The sequence below is a fragment of the Parambassis ranga genome, chromosome 20 (genome assembly GCF_900634625.1).
Source record: "Parambassis ranga chromosome 20, fParRan2.1, whole genome shotgun sequence".
In the NCBI taxonomy this organism is placed as follows: domain Eukaryota; kingdom Metazoa; phylum Chordata; class Actinopteri; family Ambassidae; genus Parambassis; species Parambassis ranga.
Window position 1 is genome coordinate 18,342,377 of NC_041040.1, and position 19,368 is coordinate 18,361,744.

Genomic DNA, 19,368 nt, shown 5'->3' on the forward strand with positions numbered 1-19,368 from the left:
GATAATGTACCGCTACTGTATCAATAAGAAGTTATATGCTCATGTACTTTATAGGATTAGAGTTAAAAGCCTGCAGCAGAACCTAGGGAGTCTCCTGACCAGTGATGTACTTTATATTAGCATGTTAGCTAAAGCACATTATGCGAAGATGTATTTGTGATTGACTCACAAATGGCCCGTAGACTGCCAATTTTTGGCAAATTTAGCACTTAAGGTAAAAGTTATTCGCCTGTAAATGTCAGCCAAAGACTTCTGTCTGCATTTTATACTTAACATGTAACTACTAAGGACTGTGTATTCTGCTCAGAGTGCCTCAGGTGACCTACAGCTTGACACCGTGCTTGAATGCATCTTGTGTAGACACAGGCTGAGCACCAGAGACGCTGCTATAATTGCGAGCGCAAAGTACACCACAGCTGCTGCTCTGCTGAGTAGCTGTTTGAGCTTGCACCTTCTGTGTAGACACAGTCAAAGAGTCTTAAAGCACACTGAGGAAACTTTAATTCGGTTTGTGAAGTTATTAAAAAAAAAAAAAAAAAGACCACAAAACTTGCAAAACCTTGCCGTGCTATACAAAACACTGTTGTTTTAGGTTTGTGAATAAATTAGACCAGGGGCTGTTATTTTTGTGAATACACACACAAAAAGAAAACAATGTTTCAATGCTTTGTTGGCCTATAGTCTCGCATTTTCAGATAGAATCTGATTCTAACACTCTATCCCAGCAAGTTAATTCTCTTAAAACAGCCTTGTTGAAGTGTCTTATTCTTTATTCATATGTATTGCTAAAGACATCTGAGATTCTTTTGATAGATGTGTCACATCATGTGCCTTTGAATTCTAAAATACAGTAAATGCAAAAATAAAAATGGCAAAATGTAGTAGTATGTGCAGATTCATACATACATTTGGTCATAACTGCTTCAGATCATTGTCGACAGAACTGACAGCTTCCAAAGTTCACAAACAAGCAAGCAACTCACAGCCAGGTCCATTACTGTTTATGGTCCCAATGGAAACCATTTCCAATGATGTTTCCACAGCATGTGTTTGTGAGTTTTTGCAGCATGTTTCATTATTTGCTCGGGTTGTTAGTATTAGCAGTGGGGTCATTATTTACTGGTGTTGTCAGAATTTGCTTGTTTTGTTTTGTGTTGGCCTCTCTCATCCCCCATAAATCGCAGCTGTGTAACCATGCAGGCCAACAACTTTTCATGTCCCTGATAATTACAAAAATACACCAAGAGCAATCAGAGTTAATGACCCACAAAGAACTTGTTTTTTTTTTCTTTTTATTTAGATGTCAATTTCACACCATTTCTCAATATATGATGACACCCCCCCCCCCTCCATGCATGGTGCAGACTTCAAAGAGAGCCAAGTACCAATCCCCTGCTGCTACTTTACATTCTGATGCTGGTGCAAAGCAAACAGTGGCTAGGTTGTTTGGCTTTCTGGGTTCAAGTGGATGTCGTTAAAACACTTCCCGCTAACTTCGTCTTTATGTGATGAACGCAGGGAGCAATGATGTTCTATAGGACTGGACGAGACGCCCCACAAGGATAGCGAGGAAGCGCTTTCATATGTAGATTACCTCCTTGTTTACGCCTAATCTTTCACAACGTGTTAAGATTATGACATAAATCAAAGTAACAATCTAGCCATCTGTCTGCCTCTCCCTTTTCAAATCGTACAAAATCATTCATCAGGAACTCAAGTCAAACAAGAAAACATAAGAGCAATGCAGTATGGGCAATTTTCAGAAAACAACAATGATTGAGAGTTATATTTTGTGTGTGTGTGTCCAATTTAAAAATGGTAAATAGAAATGTTTTATAACATGCTGTTTATTTATTTAAAAAGACTGTTTCCTGACCCATCAAAGTCATAACAAGCAGTCTGTTATACACAGCAATACTACTCCACTCGCTGCTTACTCATTACTCTCTGTTTCATGATGCATTGTGGGATACATCTAAGGTACTAAATGGGAGGACAGCATGGCAAACACATTACATAGAGCACTATATAGTGAATTAGGTGTGACGTTGGACACCGCCTGTATTTCTACATTGACTATAGACTGCATATAAATATCAATGACAACATACATGTACCGCTCATTGTACAAAAGTGTACAATAAACCAATAAAGTGGGTCTCGCTTATGGGTGCTTTTAGCCAACAATAACTAATGAAAATATAGAAAAAAAATTAGCAAGCAAAATGAGCAAGCAGCAACCTCCGGGGCTCAGACTTGAAGCCCATGCAGAAGTGTCAGAACTTGTAGTTCACACTGCAACCCCTAGGGGGATGGCTCCAGAAGCGAGTCATTTCCTATTGACTCCCATGTTAAAATGGCCGACTTCACAGCAGAAACAAACATATTTACAGCCTGGTACAAAAAAACATTCTGTTCTCAAATGATAAATGATAGAAGTTCTCTTCTAGTGTCAATTGTACAGGGGTGAATTTTATAACTCGCTTGGTTTAATTATATTAAGACTTAAAATTAAGCATTATTATGGGCGTTGCTGCTTTGAGTTGCCGTATCACAGTGTGAGTTTCCTTCTTCTGCCATTGCCTGCCCTCCTAAACTCCGCTCGTGCTCCCCCCCTTTGTCTGTATTTTAAATTTTGCCGGACTGTGCCAACATGGCGGCGGTCGGAACGTCCCAGAGCCTCCCACCGAGCCTCAAAGCAGCTCTTCAGAAACAAACGGGTGACGTCACAGAAGCTCTCGATAATTTTTACTGTCAATGTCTATGATCTTATGATCTACTGTGGCTATAGTCATCAGGGGGGCAATCCAGATGTTTTGGCCTCACCTTTATAGAACTGTTTTGTTGTCCATCAAAAAGCATGCGCAGAAAGAAAACAACTAACTATTAGAATAAATGTATATGCTGTTAATGAGTCCAAAAGATGCAGTCATTTACAATACAAGAATTTAAGTAAAGCTTATTAGACCTAATAATTGTGTTTAGAGCTCAGTTTTAATTATGAGAAAAATGACATGAATGAGACATCATAGAAGCACCTTGGCGTTTGTGTCATACGTGGTTAAAAATGTATCAAACGCTTCATTAAATGAATGAAGTGTATCAGCCAAAACCATGCAGGAGACCGCAGCGCACAAGCCGAAGGGGGATGTATTTATGCTTCCCTGAATCTCAAAGCACATGAATAGAACAGAATAATCCCTGCTGCTTTTAAATGGACTTTAGGTCTTGGCACAATGTCTTCAAAATATGTATTTCTAAGTCAAGTGCAATTATCTTCAATATTTAATAACGACAAAAAGGCGATGTTCTGCTGGCAATGTTTACACTCTTGTAAATGGCTTTCTAGCATAGGTGTTATCAAACGAGAAGCGAAGCAGTCCATAGAATACAAAGTAGGAACGGGCACAGCTGCTCTTCTCACCAGTTCAAGCACGAAATGAGCATTTACTGTGTATTCTCTAATTTATCTCTTAATGATCTATTTACACCTTTAATCCAGCATTCTTCTGCCTGATATATCCTAAGTCGACAGTTTTTTTTCAATTGACATGAGAGATGGAAATGGTATGGGCATATTAATGCCTGCGTTGCATTTATTGGAACTAATGATCTTTTTTATGTAGCTTATATTGCCAGTTTACCCAGCAGGCCCTCAGTAGAAATGCTGTCATGATTTATTGAATGTTCAGGCTCATGAGAGCATGGCGGCTTTTCAGCTATAAAACTTGAGTGTCTTTGTCAGCTTTGTCTGCATATTATTGTATGCATTTTATAGTAAAAAAATCCACTAAAAATGACCATTGGTGATAAACAAATAAAAAATGTGATGCTGTGTAGTTGTTAATTTCTCATTTGTGAAAATGAGAACCTTTTTATATAATTGTTACTATTATATTATAAAATTTTGAAAGATCCATAATCTCCTCTAAAATCTAAATAATTTTGTGGATCATGTGGAAACATAATGGTGTCAATGAGCTAATTCTAGCATAGTGTGCATAGACTGTAAATAAATGTTACTCATGACCCTCACACATAAGTTTATTAAGAGCCGTCCTTTATGGTAAGGCTCCAATACAGGCAAAGAGGTGGAGCTTGAGTGAAGCTCAGATAGGTGGGCAGTCTCGATATCTGGGTTGGCAGTCATCTGTGAATGGAAGTAGCAATATGCTTTATATTTTGAAGTCTTAATATAACTTAAGTTTAAGTTAAAATCTTATAGAGACCAAAGCTGTTTTTATGCCAGGCTGTCAATGGGTGAAAGGCAGTGTACACTGGACAGGTGGCCAGTCTATTGCAGGGGCTAACATATGGTCCCCAATTTACCTAGCAAGCAATTTACATAGGAAGCTGGATTACATGGAGAAAACCCATGCAAGCACAGGGACAACATGCAAACTCCCCACAGAAAGGCCCCAATTAGATTCAAACTAGGAACCTTTTTTTGCGAGGCAGAATCCAACACAAGAACTAACAATACTCAATGGAGCAAAGGAACTAACAGTGAACAAACAGAAATAAAGCTAAGATAAATAACACTGGGAAAACACAGGGACAAGGCAGACTGACTACCTTAGTAAAAGGTAATGAGTGTCAAGGTTCAGCGGCGAGGTGAGGACACAAGTGCAGGACAGGAGTGGTTCACAGTCAAGAAAGTCTTTTCTCCAGGGGGAGTCAAAAAACAAAGATAATTCCTGATCATGGAGTTAATTCAAAAATACAATGGTTCTTCAAGGCTTGGCTCAACTAAGAGTTCTCCATAGCATGAATTTCAAGGTAGTTCCAAACAGACAAGGTTTTTCCATGGCTTGAGGATATAAAGTTGTGAAGGCTGACAAGGCACAGAGTAATGACATGCACCCACGATGACAGAACACACTGACCCGAGTGAAGGGAAGACACACAAGATATGCAGAGGATCAGGGAAAACAATGAGACACAGGTGGCACACATTAGGGAGGAGCAGGTAATCACCAGGAACACAAGGGAATCAAACTCACAGGGACACAAGGGGAAACACCAACAAAGGCCTTTTAAAGTAAAACAGGAAGTACGAGACACTGAAAACACAACTAAGACGAACATCAACCAACAGCTAACAATGACACAATAACAGAACATAGGTTAACCCAGAGACCAAACCTAAGAGGACAACATACTAGATCAACATAAAAACAATATGACAAGATGCAATAGAACCCAAGTCCTGACAACGAGACACAGGTGGAAACAATTAGGGCGGGGCAGCCAATCATAGAGAAGGAAAAAGACAGACAGGCTGGAGCCCAGAAGGAAACAAGACTACCAAAAAGAGAGAGGAAGTAGAAGACGAACAAGGACATGTTAAAAAGAAAAAAAGATGTTATTACATATTACAAATATAAGGACATCAAGTAATTACAAGCTTATTAAAATGTATTAACCTCTAAAGGGAGGTGCATCATTATTCTAATTGAAACCTTTATTAGTCACACAATGGGGAAATTGCTTAAGGCAGCCCAGCAAAGAGCGCCAGTGAGTACACACAACCGTGACTAGGGAGGAGTTGGGTTGAGTTGAGCTGATATTAAAGCAGGGCCTGGCCACCCTACACAGTAATCACATTTCTGTCTTCAGGATCTCATTCTTTTTGACTTCTCGAGTACAGTTGAGAACAGGGACATAGACCAACTAATAACTGAGAGCTTCTTATTCATTACTTAGCTCCCACTTCTTCTAATAGAACACACTGCATTGTAGACCTGAATCAGTGCAGCATGTGCACCCCAGCCTACAGTCGATCTCTCTGTGCCTTTACCCATCACTCACTAACTCAATGAATACAGAGGTGAAACAGTGGAAATACCATGCCCTCCTGATGGAAGACATCCCCAGGATTCATCACTAACCCGCTTCCCTTTCATTGTCTATGTGGAACACCAATGCAATGCATCTGGTTGTGATTTGACAGATGGGGTGCCACACTCATTTGCATAAAATTCAGGCCTCAGTTACTTTAAACAAGTGACATTATGGATCTAAAATGAAGATCCATAATGACACTCCACAGATTAGTTCTCAACTCAAGTGTTTGCAGATTTACATTTCAATAGTAGTCAAAAGTATTTTTAAAAGAATGTTTCTAAACAACAAATCACATTTCTATGAGAAAGTGCTGTTTGGTCTGGTCTGAAACTGAAGTTTGAGTGGGTGATGCCATCAAGTGATGATAACAGCCCGGAAAACAAGCTGTTGTGCCAATTTGAAACCCCAATGCAGATACTAGGAAGGATTTGGGTTCTACAAAACCCTTTGTGGACACATTTACTATTAGATATTTTGTTGGTTGACCCTTGTAATTTGCTCTGTCATGATTGATTTCATGTTAGATACTTCTTGGACAACAAAGATGAAGAAGTGACCTACTTCAGGATCGATGAAAGCAATGGAGTTATACGAACAACACAGCCTCTGGACAGAGAAGACATGCCTTGGCACAACATCACTGTGATGGCCTCGGAGGTTGGTAGGTACCCAGGTTGCTATTTATTAGATGAATGTATGTATATAAGTGCACCTTACCTTTTAAGTGAATGTTCATGAGCCTCAGCTTAGTCGGGGATAGAGCTAGTCCACCATGCTTGGGTGAGTTATGATATTTTACATTCATACTGGCGGAAGAAGTGGATTTTATGGCCTTGTAAAAAGAAGGCACAAACACGCACCACTCAACACTGAACTGAACTGTAGTAAACATGTGAAAAAAGCCGTTGCTCGTTCAAAGATCAATTTTATTTTCTACACTTTGTTTGGCCTCAAGCTAATGGCATACATTATACATCAGGACTGCATTCAGATCAGTTCTGAGACACAACAGCATGGTTTAAACAGTAGAAATGGCTACAGTTCCACCCATAATTTCCCCCCCTCTCCCACCAGATAACAAGATACCCTAAGGAAATCATATAGTCGAGAGAGCAGCCCAGGTTCAGATTTATAGAGAGAAAAATTGGAGTCAAAATCGATAGCAACAACAGACAGCTTCCATAAAAAGGAAAGTGTACATGAATCTGCACCACGCAGGGCATGCACTCTGCGTTTTACCTGAAGAATTTTATGTAGATTGTCATCTGCTCACTGAAAGTCGTATACACATCTTGTGCTATTATCAAATTCTGACAGATTTGACAAATTTTTCATATAAAACTAGACACGACTAGAAAACACGTCACAGTTGACAGGCTATATGTTCAACATATGTTTTCATATCAGGATTTTGGCTACATATGTGAACATAATTCATAATTTGAAAATATTTAGATATAAATATATAAATCACAATTCAAGCATTTATCTGCATATATGTATATATGTGTGTATGTAGGCCTATTGATTTGACACTATTGACACTTTTTTATTATTAAAACCAAAAAAATAAATAAATAAAAAATAATGAAATATATATCATTTGAGGAAGTTAACCAGTGAAATAAAATATATACATTCAAATTTATATTAAATACATTTTCAAATTTATATCACAATTCAATTATAAATATGTGAAAAATTAAATAATAATACATGAAAAATATTCTGTGTCCATTTTTCAGTGCAGCAAGATGTTTAATAGCAGTGCAGTATGACAGTCACTAACAGTTTTTAACCACAGCCTAATGCCAAGTCATTTAATAGTGAAATTAACAATTAAAGTCTGAAGAAAACAAGGGTGAAGGATATCATTTGCATATTGATTAAGAATGTATTTAAATAGGTTAGAGTGTATTTTCCTTATAATTAACTACAAAATCAAATTAGTCCCAATTGTTTCAATGTCCTTTCCTACACTGAAAATTAATTAAATCAATACAGGCCTCGCTAACTTGGAGAATTGCTATCAGGTAACTCGGGTAATTTGTAATCGCAATTAGGCAAATCTCCAGCCGACCGGCAGGGTGACTGCATGCTAATGTTTCTTTATCTCCTCACCTCTCCTTAGAATTCAAGGATACAGTTACATACCATGATACTGTCAAAAGGCAGAATGATAAATTTTTACCACTTTGAGAGAACAAGGACGCACAGTGTCACACAGAAAGAGACAAAGGGCCGGCACAGCTGGGCCAACCGTCCTGCAGAGGTTTGATTCCGCTTTGTAATGGTCTCCAAGAGCAAAACTTGCCCATACAAAGTTAAATATTAAAAAAAGAACATGTGAAGTGTTTGTGGAAAACATTTAATTAGCATCTAAAAGCAGCACGCACACTCACAACTGTCAGGCTCAAAGCTAGGGCTAATTTAGGCCAAGCTTTTAGTTTTAGGTCATTAATGTTATTCATTGAGCAGCTTTAAAGCTGTAGGGCTGATTGATTACACTAGATATGAAATAAATATGAATATGAATATTTAAAAAAATAGGTAAATATCTACATACCTGGGAAAACGGGGTTAAAACAAAACACTGATCCTGTGAGGCCACTACAAAGCTGAGGGGCCCTGACAGCAACAGCATGGGAAGGGCAACCAGAAGGGCCTGTCTGTTAAGAAAAATCTCAGGGATAAAATCACTCAATATTAAACCTCCAGTTCTTGTGGGCATTGTGAACAAACCCAACATGTATGTCTTGGAAAACAAATATCACAGTAACAACATCCAAACTTTCCACAGTAATGATTACCGCCTCATAGCACAATGTCAAACCTTTATTAAAACAGAACACCTAACGTGTGCAAGATAAAGTAAGTAAAACTCTAGAATCATTAATTTAAATAAGAGTCGTGCACCTGGGTGACTATTTTTACATTGACTGGAAGGATTTGCTGACTAAGCACACTCCTGGTACACTCTCTCTGTACTGTATACCTCACACCTGGAAGATGCACAGTAAAGCTACTCTTATGTAAGGGGAGAGAGGGCGGGATTAAAGTGCAGTCTACACAGATGCATGCATGCAGCATGTCATTTTTAAGCCTTGATTCTTGTATTTTTTATGCTAACTATACAATAGACTTATAATGTAAAATACAACAGACACATCTTTCAACAAATGCTTTCAGCAAAATGCCAGGAATTCAAATTCAGTCAAATATGTTTCCCAAAACACATCGCCTGGTATAGAAATGCTCTAAAATGAATCCTCCTTCATATAACTTCTTACAATGTGTCTGTCTTCTCACACTTTGGACTTTGATTGATGCATAGATTGACAAATTAGGAGCTTCCACTGCTGTGTGGTTACATCCTATAGCTGCAGAGTCTGCTGGTGTATTGGCATATTATGTAGGAAAGAAATATGAACGTGGTTTATGGGCTTCCATCAAAAAGAACAGCATAAGCAAAATAACAGCATGTTAATGTTATGAGTAGTTCTTTATAGAATTTGTGTCTTATTTTATGTGTTTTCAAGCACATGTCTTAATAAAATAACTTCTTTGTGTTCAAACTTTTATTACTACATGCCATTTGCAGTTAAGAGTGATTCTGACTAATATTATCTTCAGGCTGACACCTATCTCACATCTCTACCCAAAAAGGGTTCAGGCACTTTGGACCGATTTTGGGATGTTATTTTTTTTCCCCCACATGTGAAGAAAGAGATGTGTTATATGTGGCTCATTCAGTGGAAAAGGCAAATAATGCCTTACCAAGAGTACTAGCTGAGACAAAAAAAATAGCCACAGATGAACTTTAATAAGCAAAATTGCCTCTTGGAACATTGGATCCCTTTTACAGTGGCACAGCTTCAAGACATTGCCCATAAACAAGAAGAACACAGTGCGTCCCAGTTTCAAATCGCAGCGTAGAATGTTTTCACTTTGTTCACATTTGGCTTTCATCTTTTTTTTTTCTCTGCTGTAGACAACCCCGGCCTTTTCAGCCACGTTCCAGTCACCGTCCAGGTCCTGGATATGAACGACAATCCACCAGAAATAGGAACGGAGGAGGAAGTCATCGTGTGTGAGAGCTCAAGGCCAGGACAGGTGAGCGCATGGGAGACCAGACTGCCTTTTTCTTGTTCTCAAAGTGTTGAAATCTGTCCATTAAGCTCTCTACTTGCACCTTTGTAGTGAACTTATTGTTTCCCAGCAGTTTTGGGTTGCTCACTGTGAAAGGCACTAGAGAGAGAGAGAGGGAGCTGCTCAATCATCCCTCATTCAAAATGAGTATCTCAGCAGCAAAGCATGACAGCTTTAAATCGAAGCTCATTCCAATTTGCTCTCAGTAGTCTTTGATTCATTCAAATTAAGAAGGTTTTTGAGATATAGAGCAATCAGTGGCATGGAAAATGGCTGAAAGGGATGGTTCTGCAGAGGAGTGATGGAGTAAAGAGCAGCAAGACATAAAACTAAATACATTTTTTAATAGTTTGGAGCAGAAGAAGTTTGAATGAAAGTTTGTATTAAATTTGAATTAAGGCTACATTGTAGCCTCGGGCCTCTTGGCCTAGGGGATTAAAGAAGGATGAGTTATTGCAGTCAGACACTGGCGCTCTGCTATACATTTTAACAAGACAGTATGTGATGTATGTGAAGGAACAGACAGGGCTCATTAATGTTTCGGTTTGTTTCGTAACTTCAAAGTTATGGAACTTTTTTTTGATTGGATAAAATTAAATTAAATGTAATCGTTTTAATGCAGCTTCTGGTGTTTAATAATACTTAAGTGTTAAAAGCAACAGATAAGACAGAAGAAGACAATAGTATATGGAGCGAGAAGTGCAATTGATATGCAAAATTCTACATTATATTTAAAACAGAACACATGAGTAATGAGTAATCAGTTGCCCTGCATTTTGAAATAGTCTGTTACAGATGGACACTCGCATCATGAATGTACAGTGTCTGAGTGACTGTTATAGTTCATAGAGTTCAACAGTTTGACTGAGACAGGCAGGAATGACTTCCTGTGTCTCTGAGTGGTGCATCGTGGGAGTCGGAGTCTGTTGGTGAACGAGCTCCTGTAGCTGGTCAGCACGTTGTGGAGTTGGTGAGAGGGACAGTCCAGTATTGTCTTTAGAGTCCAGGTCCTCTCCCACAACATGGCCGCCTTCCTGATGAGTCTGTTGAGTCTGTTGATGTCCCTCACCCTCAGACTGCTGCCCCAGCAGACACCAGCGTACTTGATGGCAATGGCCACCACAGACTCATAGAACATCCTCAGCATCGTCCTGCAGATGTTGAAGGACCTCAGCTGCCTCAGAAAGTAGAGGCCCTTCCTGTAAATAAATAATAATAAATAGATTAGTATTATGTAAATTGTTTAGGCTGACATGTCAAAGTCTAGACCCTGGATAAAAAAGGACCATCCCATTTTATCAGATGTATTTCTAGGGTATAATATTTGGGACAGTGTGGTTAGTACATGTTTAAAGTACAGAGAAAAAAGGTTTAATGTCTGGTTTCTACCCTATTATTGTGATGTTTAAAAGCAGACATGGGGCAGCGGATTGGTGTTTGGCCATGAAAAAGACAACATTAAAACATTTGAAGTAAGAGAGCTGAGCAATGCTCCAAATTTCACTCTGAAGATGACAGGGACTATCAGGTCATTCTTTTTTTCCCTCTCCGCGGACGCCTCTTTCCTCTCGCCATGTGTGTTTTACCAATTAAGGGTAGCAATCTGACAAAAGTGGCGGTGTGGTTGCTCTGAGAGCACCCCTGTCATTGTTAAGATGCCAGCTACCTCATCCGCCCCCCCTGGCATCAGCTCTCAATGACCAGACCCAGGTAAAAAGGAAGGAACAGAGTGACAATCCTGACTCCAACCAATTACAATCAACACATTATGCTCCAGCTTCTTGTCCTGCGTGCTATTACAGTGAGTGATTCTAATTAAATGTTGCATGTGTTCCCTCGAGGAGAGTAATTTAGCCCTGTGTCTTCTGAAAAACAGGTGATCCAGACTGTCACAGCGGTGGATAAGGACGACTTCGCCAACGGACAGAGGTTTTCTTTTGCTCTGCCCAGCCAGCTACCGGTTAATCCCAACTTTACCCTGAAGGACAATGGAGGTAATTAAAGTGATCGATATGTTTGCTTGCATTTCTTATGAGTTTTCTGCCTACGGACCTATCCTCATTTCCAGATCCGATAATCTGTACTGGTACCATGGAGGTTAAAAAAAAAAAAAAAAAAAAAAAAGTGAATCAGGTCTCCGTGAAACATCAGGATTAGAGGTTTGGCATGTTGGTGCATAGTGTTGTCAAACGGATTATCCGCTCTCTCCCTCGTTTCTTCCATCTCCCCTGTGCATTATTTTTTTGGTGCAATGTGGTTACCATGGTAACCATCTCACTCTCAGGTGAATACCTAGCCCTGGGTTGGTCTGCCATCATTAAAAAAAAAAATCTCTCCGCCAGAAGATCTCACCGTAGAGTAGAGGAGTTCACTGCACTCTCCTGGTGAATCTCTAAGAAGAAGAAAAAAACATAGAGGAAGAAGGTAGCACCAGAGAGAGAGCGAGATAACAAAAAAATCAATGTGATAATAGGAGATAAGTCTATTTAGCCCTTGGTCCAGTTGCTTCCTACCACAAGCCATCCCTTGCCTACTTCAGCTGCATTGAGGTGCAGAGGCACGTTTTGCTGCCTTCGTGTAAGTGACACTCAGAGACATCACTCACCTCCTTGCCCACCTCCGCTCCTAAGAGAGGTAGATGAATCAAAAAAAGCCACGGATCGACTGCAGGACTGCTCCAAAGACACTTCACCCTCTGAAGGACACAAAAGGTATCAAAGCGATAGCCCGTCATTACCAAGAGAACGCAATAAAGGGGTCGATATTTCAAGGCTGTGGAAAAGACAGGATGAGGGTCGACAAATGGTCATTAGGTTTTTTTATTGTGTTTAAGGCAAAACTGTCTACTGTCTAAGACAAGGTCAATATTACGTGAAACAACTGTTAGCAACCTGAAGATTAAGAGTGAAAAAGAGGTGAGAGGTGGGGACATGAACAGTGTTTAATTAACAAAGCAAAACAGTTGCACAATTAACCAAACCATGAACACGCTAATTTGGACACACTCCAGCTGTCAAGACAGGGTAACACGCAGCTTTCACGCACCACACCACAGGCTTACTGGGGTGTGTTTGTGATGACGGGTGAAGGAAGCTGTACTCCAAACGTTCGCTCCATGGTACCGCAAACCCCAACAGTGAGTGAGAACATACAGTATGTGACGACTGCGACAGGCCATGAAGCACCAAACTAAAGCTGGAAAACCTTGCATTCATGATCCCACAAATCTCACACGATGAAACTGCAACAGAGAACAAATATGGAGGGTGACACTTGATGTCGTCAGCTGTCCTCAGAGTGCAGTGCCAGCTGGGTTTAGCTTTAGACTCAAAATCATCTTGTTAACTTCGTTAGTAATAACAATGCAAAGCAGTATCGAAAAGAATGAAAAAATTTTCTCCAACATTCTCTTTCTACCCCATCTGTTTGAGGACTGCTGACTTTAGTGTCTCTTTGTGGGTGTGAATATGTCGTAAATGTTGTGAAACAAGCTCTTGGGAATCTCCGAATACAAATACACTCCATGGCTACATGCAGATATCGCTTGCTGATTTGCCATATGCTGTGATAACGGATCGTCAACTTGAGGAGAAGACAACAACAGCTAACTTTATATCATTGAGAATAATACCAAAGTTACATTTTTTTTTGGTTAGAGTGGAGGAGAAATTCTTCTAGACACACTAAGGCCAACCAGGCAGGGGAAGAAAGTACCCTTTAAAATCCTCTGCAGGAAATGATTCCCAATGAAACGTTGAAAACGGCCCTTCTCTCTTTTCCTATCTTGAAGGATTGATAACACTGTTTTGTTCACAATGTTTCACTTATGTTGCTTCTCTGTTTTGGTCTTAGCTCTTAAGTATGCCGTCCCACGGGCTCTTGTTTTTTTTTTTTTTTCGTTTCAGACTCGATCTGTGATTTAATCCCATATGGGACGGGCCGATTATGTGTTAAGACATAGAAATAGAGAATTATTCCCTCTTTAGTCATTTGTCAGGGTCTGGAGAAAACAGAGGGGTTTTTAATGTGAGATATGGTGGAGAAGTTGCTCTTTTTGGGATAAGTTGCAGGAAAAAAAAGTGATTTGGATATGAAGGGTGAAAAGTTAAATAGGTTTCTGAAATTTAGGTAACAAGTCAGTGACAAAATGGCTGATAAAAGTGTGGCAAATAAAGTTTTTCCACAAGGTTACACACCAAGATCGGGTAGGAATCTTAGTGATAGTGCCGAAATTTCTACTTCTGTTAGCCTCGACAGTTGTGACAAAGACCATGCTGTGTGGTGAGATCAGACTGCAGTTTATAAAGTGTGACTTTGTGACGTCTCATCTGTCTGAAGTGTTTGTCCTGATTGCGGCAGGGATCATTTATACAGTCTAATTAGTTCTTGTCCTGCTGCTGTGCCAGACCTGTAAAAAGCAACACCCTTCTTTCTCTCTCTTTCTCTTTGGAGATGCACATAGAGCCAGTGGATCCTGCTGCTGTTTGATTCAAGCAGTTAGGAAAAAACAGCTGCAGGCTCAAAGCAACAAACGCAACTCAAACAAACTGGAAGCTTTAACTCCTGATAATGTTTTGTCAAAAGCTCGCTTACTGAATATTCATAACGTCTCTCATTGGTAACCTCTGACAGCATTTGTTTTTGTCATAGTAATAATTGTGTTTTCATGGATTTTTTGAATTATTAATAGAAGTGAAATTGCAGCAAGTCTCAAGTCTCTTCTTCTATTCTTCTCCTTCTATTTCACCACAGCCTGTATTTTTACTAGGTAAGACAGGGAGCTCTGGGGAGCTTGCAAGAAAGTCGCTCCCCCTTTGTTCCTGCTGTGCCCCTGGTAGACTAACCAGTTTGGAGGATAGATGGATAGTTCACAGAAACATTTTCAGATGGTCTTCTTTTTATATCAACAACAGCAGTTTCTAAAGGCAGTGAGTCACGCTGTTCAGCCGTCATCTCAAAACGCAACAATGCCAGACTGCACTCTGAACGCTAGCTGAATAAATAGAAGTGCAGGGACAGGGGACCCTTGTAGTACAGCTTATTTTTGATCCAGAAAACCTGTTTTTGATGCTGCAAAGTAACATATTGGTTTGGTTGAAAGAGAAGCAGCTGCAGTGCAAAACCACAACAAGTAGCTCCACCAGTAGCGGTTTTTAAACGGTCTGAAGATCACACTAAAATGTTGGACAAAGATGGCGTTGCTCTTTTTTAAGTACAGGCCAAAGCATTATACATGCAGCATTTTATACTTCCTCTTTCTATTTGCGAGCCGCTTTGCAAATGATTCCATAATTCCTCGTCCACCTAGGAACTTATTTCTGTCTCATCTGCATAAACCTCCCTCTGAAATGTTAAGCCGCTGCAACTCGGAGTTCACATGGCTTCACTCAATTGAATCCTGCATTCGCACTTAAACTTAAAAAAAAAATCATATAGCCTCCTCCTCCTACAGTGTGTTGGGAGTGTAGACAGGAATGATTGTGTGAGTGTGTGTGTGTGTGTGAGAGAGAGAGAGAGAAACACCGTACTGTTGACTCCTGTGTTTGATAATTAAAGTAAGCTCTTCACACTCAAAAGCAGCTTCTTTCATTGCGGCGGTATAGCAGACCAACAGTGGGTAGCTGCTCCATGCTAAGGCCTAATACCTCTCCTCTGTTGTTGTGCAACTGACGAAAATCCCTCTCAGTCACTCACACGACTAACTCTCTGCTGACCTCCTTTCCTCTGCAGTTACAGTGGATCATATTTAAGTTGATTTTCTGTGGCAGGAAAGACAGATTTTGTCAGTGATATGTTTAATAAGTCAAACAGCTGAACAGTCCTGAATTTCCCCCTCATGGATCAATGAAGTATCTATCTATATCCACATATTATAATAATTCTGGATTTTTACCCTGTAAAGTCTAAGCAGTTTTAATTTCTTTCTCTTTTTTGGTTAAATAACTGTAGCTGGTTGTTTACTGCAAATTAACAGGTCAATAATTACCACGAGTAGAGACATTTCATTCATATCTATTGTGCATTATGACAGTTTTAACAGAGAGATATAAATGACTATTGATTTTGCAAAAATATTAAATAAACTGGAATCAGTTCAGTCATATTTTTCCACACAGGAGTTTAAGTTGTTATAGATTAATCAATATAATAATAATTTATATTATTTTTTTTTTACTATATTCTACACATTAACAGTTAAAGGCTGCAAATTAGGCAAAACGCACAGAATTTTCTATACATAACTGCTTGTGGCACATGAGTCTGTTATACCTTGCTAGGCGCGGGAAGCATTTTTTGTTTTTTACAGAATGTTGTTAGTGCAAATGCTTTATTTTTGGCATATTTGTATTTGAGACATGTTCTCATTTTAGAATAGATCGGCGTGGTGTCAGATTAAGTGTTATGTTTGGTCCCTTTTGATCGGAGTGAAATTGCTTCCTTTGTCTTTTTTTGAGCCTTGTGCACTGATGTCTTGCACGTGCATCGACGCAGTAACTGTGCAGGTCGTACTCCTACGTTACAATGACTGAGAAACGTGAACGCCTCTTTGATCTTGTTATCTGTCAAATTGTGATGACATTTCCTTCCTAAAAAAAGGCAATTAAACGGCAGCTATGATACTCAAGTAACCCACGTACTTAAACAGATCAGTCGATTTCTGAAGGCATCTTCCTCTGTGCATACAGAGAGACCCTATAATGTTACAGTTAATCAGCTGTGTTAAAGGAACCTCCGTCAAGTCATTGATAGTTTGGGACGTTTAATTAGCTTTTGTGTCATTCACAATTCACTTGCAATGGGTGCTGTACTTCTAACATCCTGTGCGCGCTTATCGGCTGAAACAGAGGGAATGCTGTAGAGGGCAGAGCAGCCTGCCTCATAATGACAGTAGGAATATTTGATTAGAACTCCTATTATTTAATTAAAAGAAAATTAAATTTCATAATGGTGATATTGTTATGTGTTAGAACCCTAATAAATTCAATGATGTTGCGATACCATACATCAGCGGTTGTTTTCTGTTGTTGCTAACAGGCCTGTTGTGTTAAGGTAAGCCTCACTGAGTCAGGCTAATCCTTATTGAATGCAGATGCTTCTCTGAAAGGAGATGGAGCTTTTGATGTGTTGTTTATTCTCCATGAAAGGCCTATTATTTCTACACAGACTGATATTAGCGTTGGAAGCCTTTTATCAACATTCTGCCTGTTTATGTAACAGAATATGTATTTACCTCATTCTGTCTGCTACATTTGGGATTAGTATGAAGCTTTGTTTTTTGGCCTATAATCCCACATCAACACAGAAATGTTGTTGTTGTGTTGTAAACTGGCCAGCAGTTGAATTGTGTAGTGTCCAAAAAGATAGAAAAATCGACTTATTCATGTGATGGTGAACATTTTGGGTAACAAGATACATGTAGGAAGGGGTCCGTTTGTCCAATTTGAACTGATCAGTTTATCTTATACTTCCTTTCACCTAAGGAAATAGAAGAGAAGCTTGTTTAGGGTGGGAAGACTCAACTCTGTAAATAGCCAAAAAATACTATAACCTATTTTTTTTTTTTTTTTTAAATCATATGACGGCTGTTTCAAATTACGCCATGCTTCCTAGTTGCTTGGAAAAATGCAGAATATTTTGATTTATACACAATCATTTTAAATGAAATGTAAATTTTTTTTCTTTTTTCATTTCTTTTTTTACAGCACCATTGTTCTTTACATCCATGATGTTAAAAGGACCAGCCAGTTCTCATCAGACAAATCAGAAGGGGTTAATTTTTCTTGTTGAGTTACATGACCAGTGTTCACGTTTCTGCCACCCTCTTGTGGCTATTGGCATTCAGGACTTACAATCACACTAGACAAGAAAATGGGGGAGAAGTCGGTTGCGGATAGGAAATATTCACCTCGAGAAATATGTTTAATAATGTGAGAGACCTACCCTAAATGTAACCGAGTAATTTTTGTGCCCAAATTACATACGAGTGACGATGTCTTAGTTTTGGATGTTTCAAAATAAAACACCACAAGTGGACTCTGGCTTGTGTGTATTAAAATCCAAATTCACCGTACAGATGCTATCATGTGGATGTTAGACAAAAAAATGTATTATCATATCATTGTAAGATAACAGCTGTGTGCACAGAGGCTGCTTCACTTCCCTAACTAGTGTTGATGAAGATTCTCAGTCATCCAGGTCATCATACGTAGGGAAGATTGAAGCAAGGCGTCTGGACTTGTAGAGTTTTCTTGAAGACGTTTCGCTGCTCATCCAAGCAACTTCATCAGTTCCAATTTTCAGTTTGGTGGGCAAACATGGTTTATATATGGTTACAGACCTCAGTGGGTGGGTCTGGGTAAAACTTAAAAACAATAGCACTAAATGTTTCATACTTACCTGTGATGTTCTGGCTGCCTGGGCCAGGTGTGTCTAACGACTGGCTAACGACTATGAAACTGCCGGAGGGGGACTGGTTGACAGCCCTTCAACTTCCTGGGAATGGATGGAATCACTGCATTGTATGTGGTAGAAAGATGATGTCTGAGGCCACCGCCTCTGTTAAGGGAAGGTTTTTCCAGCTTAACATAGATGCTTCCTTGACTCCTCTTTCATACCACCTTTCCTAAAATGTGAACATTGTTGTCCTCAAAGGAGTGTCCTTTGTCTTTGAGGTGGAGGTTCCCTAACTAGTAAGTTTCAAACTTATGTAATGGCTGGAGTTCAGCACATACACTCTATATACAATGAAAGTTTTTTCTAGTCTGTGGTCCGGACAGGCAGCGCTTGTAAGCACTCCGCTTTTGAAACACTCCGGTGGGACTTTTGAGTCGTACTGAAAACTGTAGAAAATAGCGGCGGAGCCAGAACGCTGCACAAATTCACCGTTGGGACAACAGACTAACACTAATGTGTGAGGAGTTGTTAAAAAAAGCACCCCAAAGTAACAGACCTCGAGAAATAGAGAGTCAGTCTGCATGAATGCACCATAATCCTCATCAGCAAGTACAAAATTAAAAAAAAATCCACCATAAAGAATACGCTAGATGATTATTCTTCCCTAAAATAGTGGCACCCTGATCTGTATGTTCTTACTGCAACTAGGAGAGAAAGTTCGTGCGAAATCCCATCGGCGGCACCTACACACTCCCACCAAAGTTCACAAGGAATACAGCTAAGTGTGCGTGTGGGCAAGTGTGAAGTCTGCAGAGATGTGGTTGCGTCGCATGTGTCTATTGTTGATTTATTTTTGGCTTGCTATTTTTTATTATACTTCATGTGTTATGCAGAGACATTTGAATTGACTGTACAACGTGTGTCATACTGTATGATAAACTGCTCTGCTTGGGTTTTGAGAAATGCCTTTATATTTAG

General features: G+C 39.5%; 1 protein-coding gene across 4 annotated transcripts in view; it reads left to right on the forward strand.

Moving 5' to 3' along the window:
* Positions 1–19,368, forward strand: part of LOC114453038 (cadherin-18) — a 104,682-nt gene that overhangs the window by 73,954 nt on the left and 11,360 nt on the right. For all 4 annotated transcript variants that reach the window (XM_028432653.1, XM_028432652.1, XM_028432654.1 and 1 more), the window contains 3 exons: positions 6,372–6,508; positions 9,839–9,960; positions 11,873–11,990. In XM_028432653.1, coding sequence (XP_028288454.1) covers positions 6,372–6,508; positions 9,839–9,960; positions 11,873–11,990 — 377 coding nt within the window. The remainder of the gene's footprint in view (positions 1–6,371; positions 6,509–9,838; positions 9,961–11,872; positions 11,991–19,368) is intronic.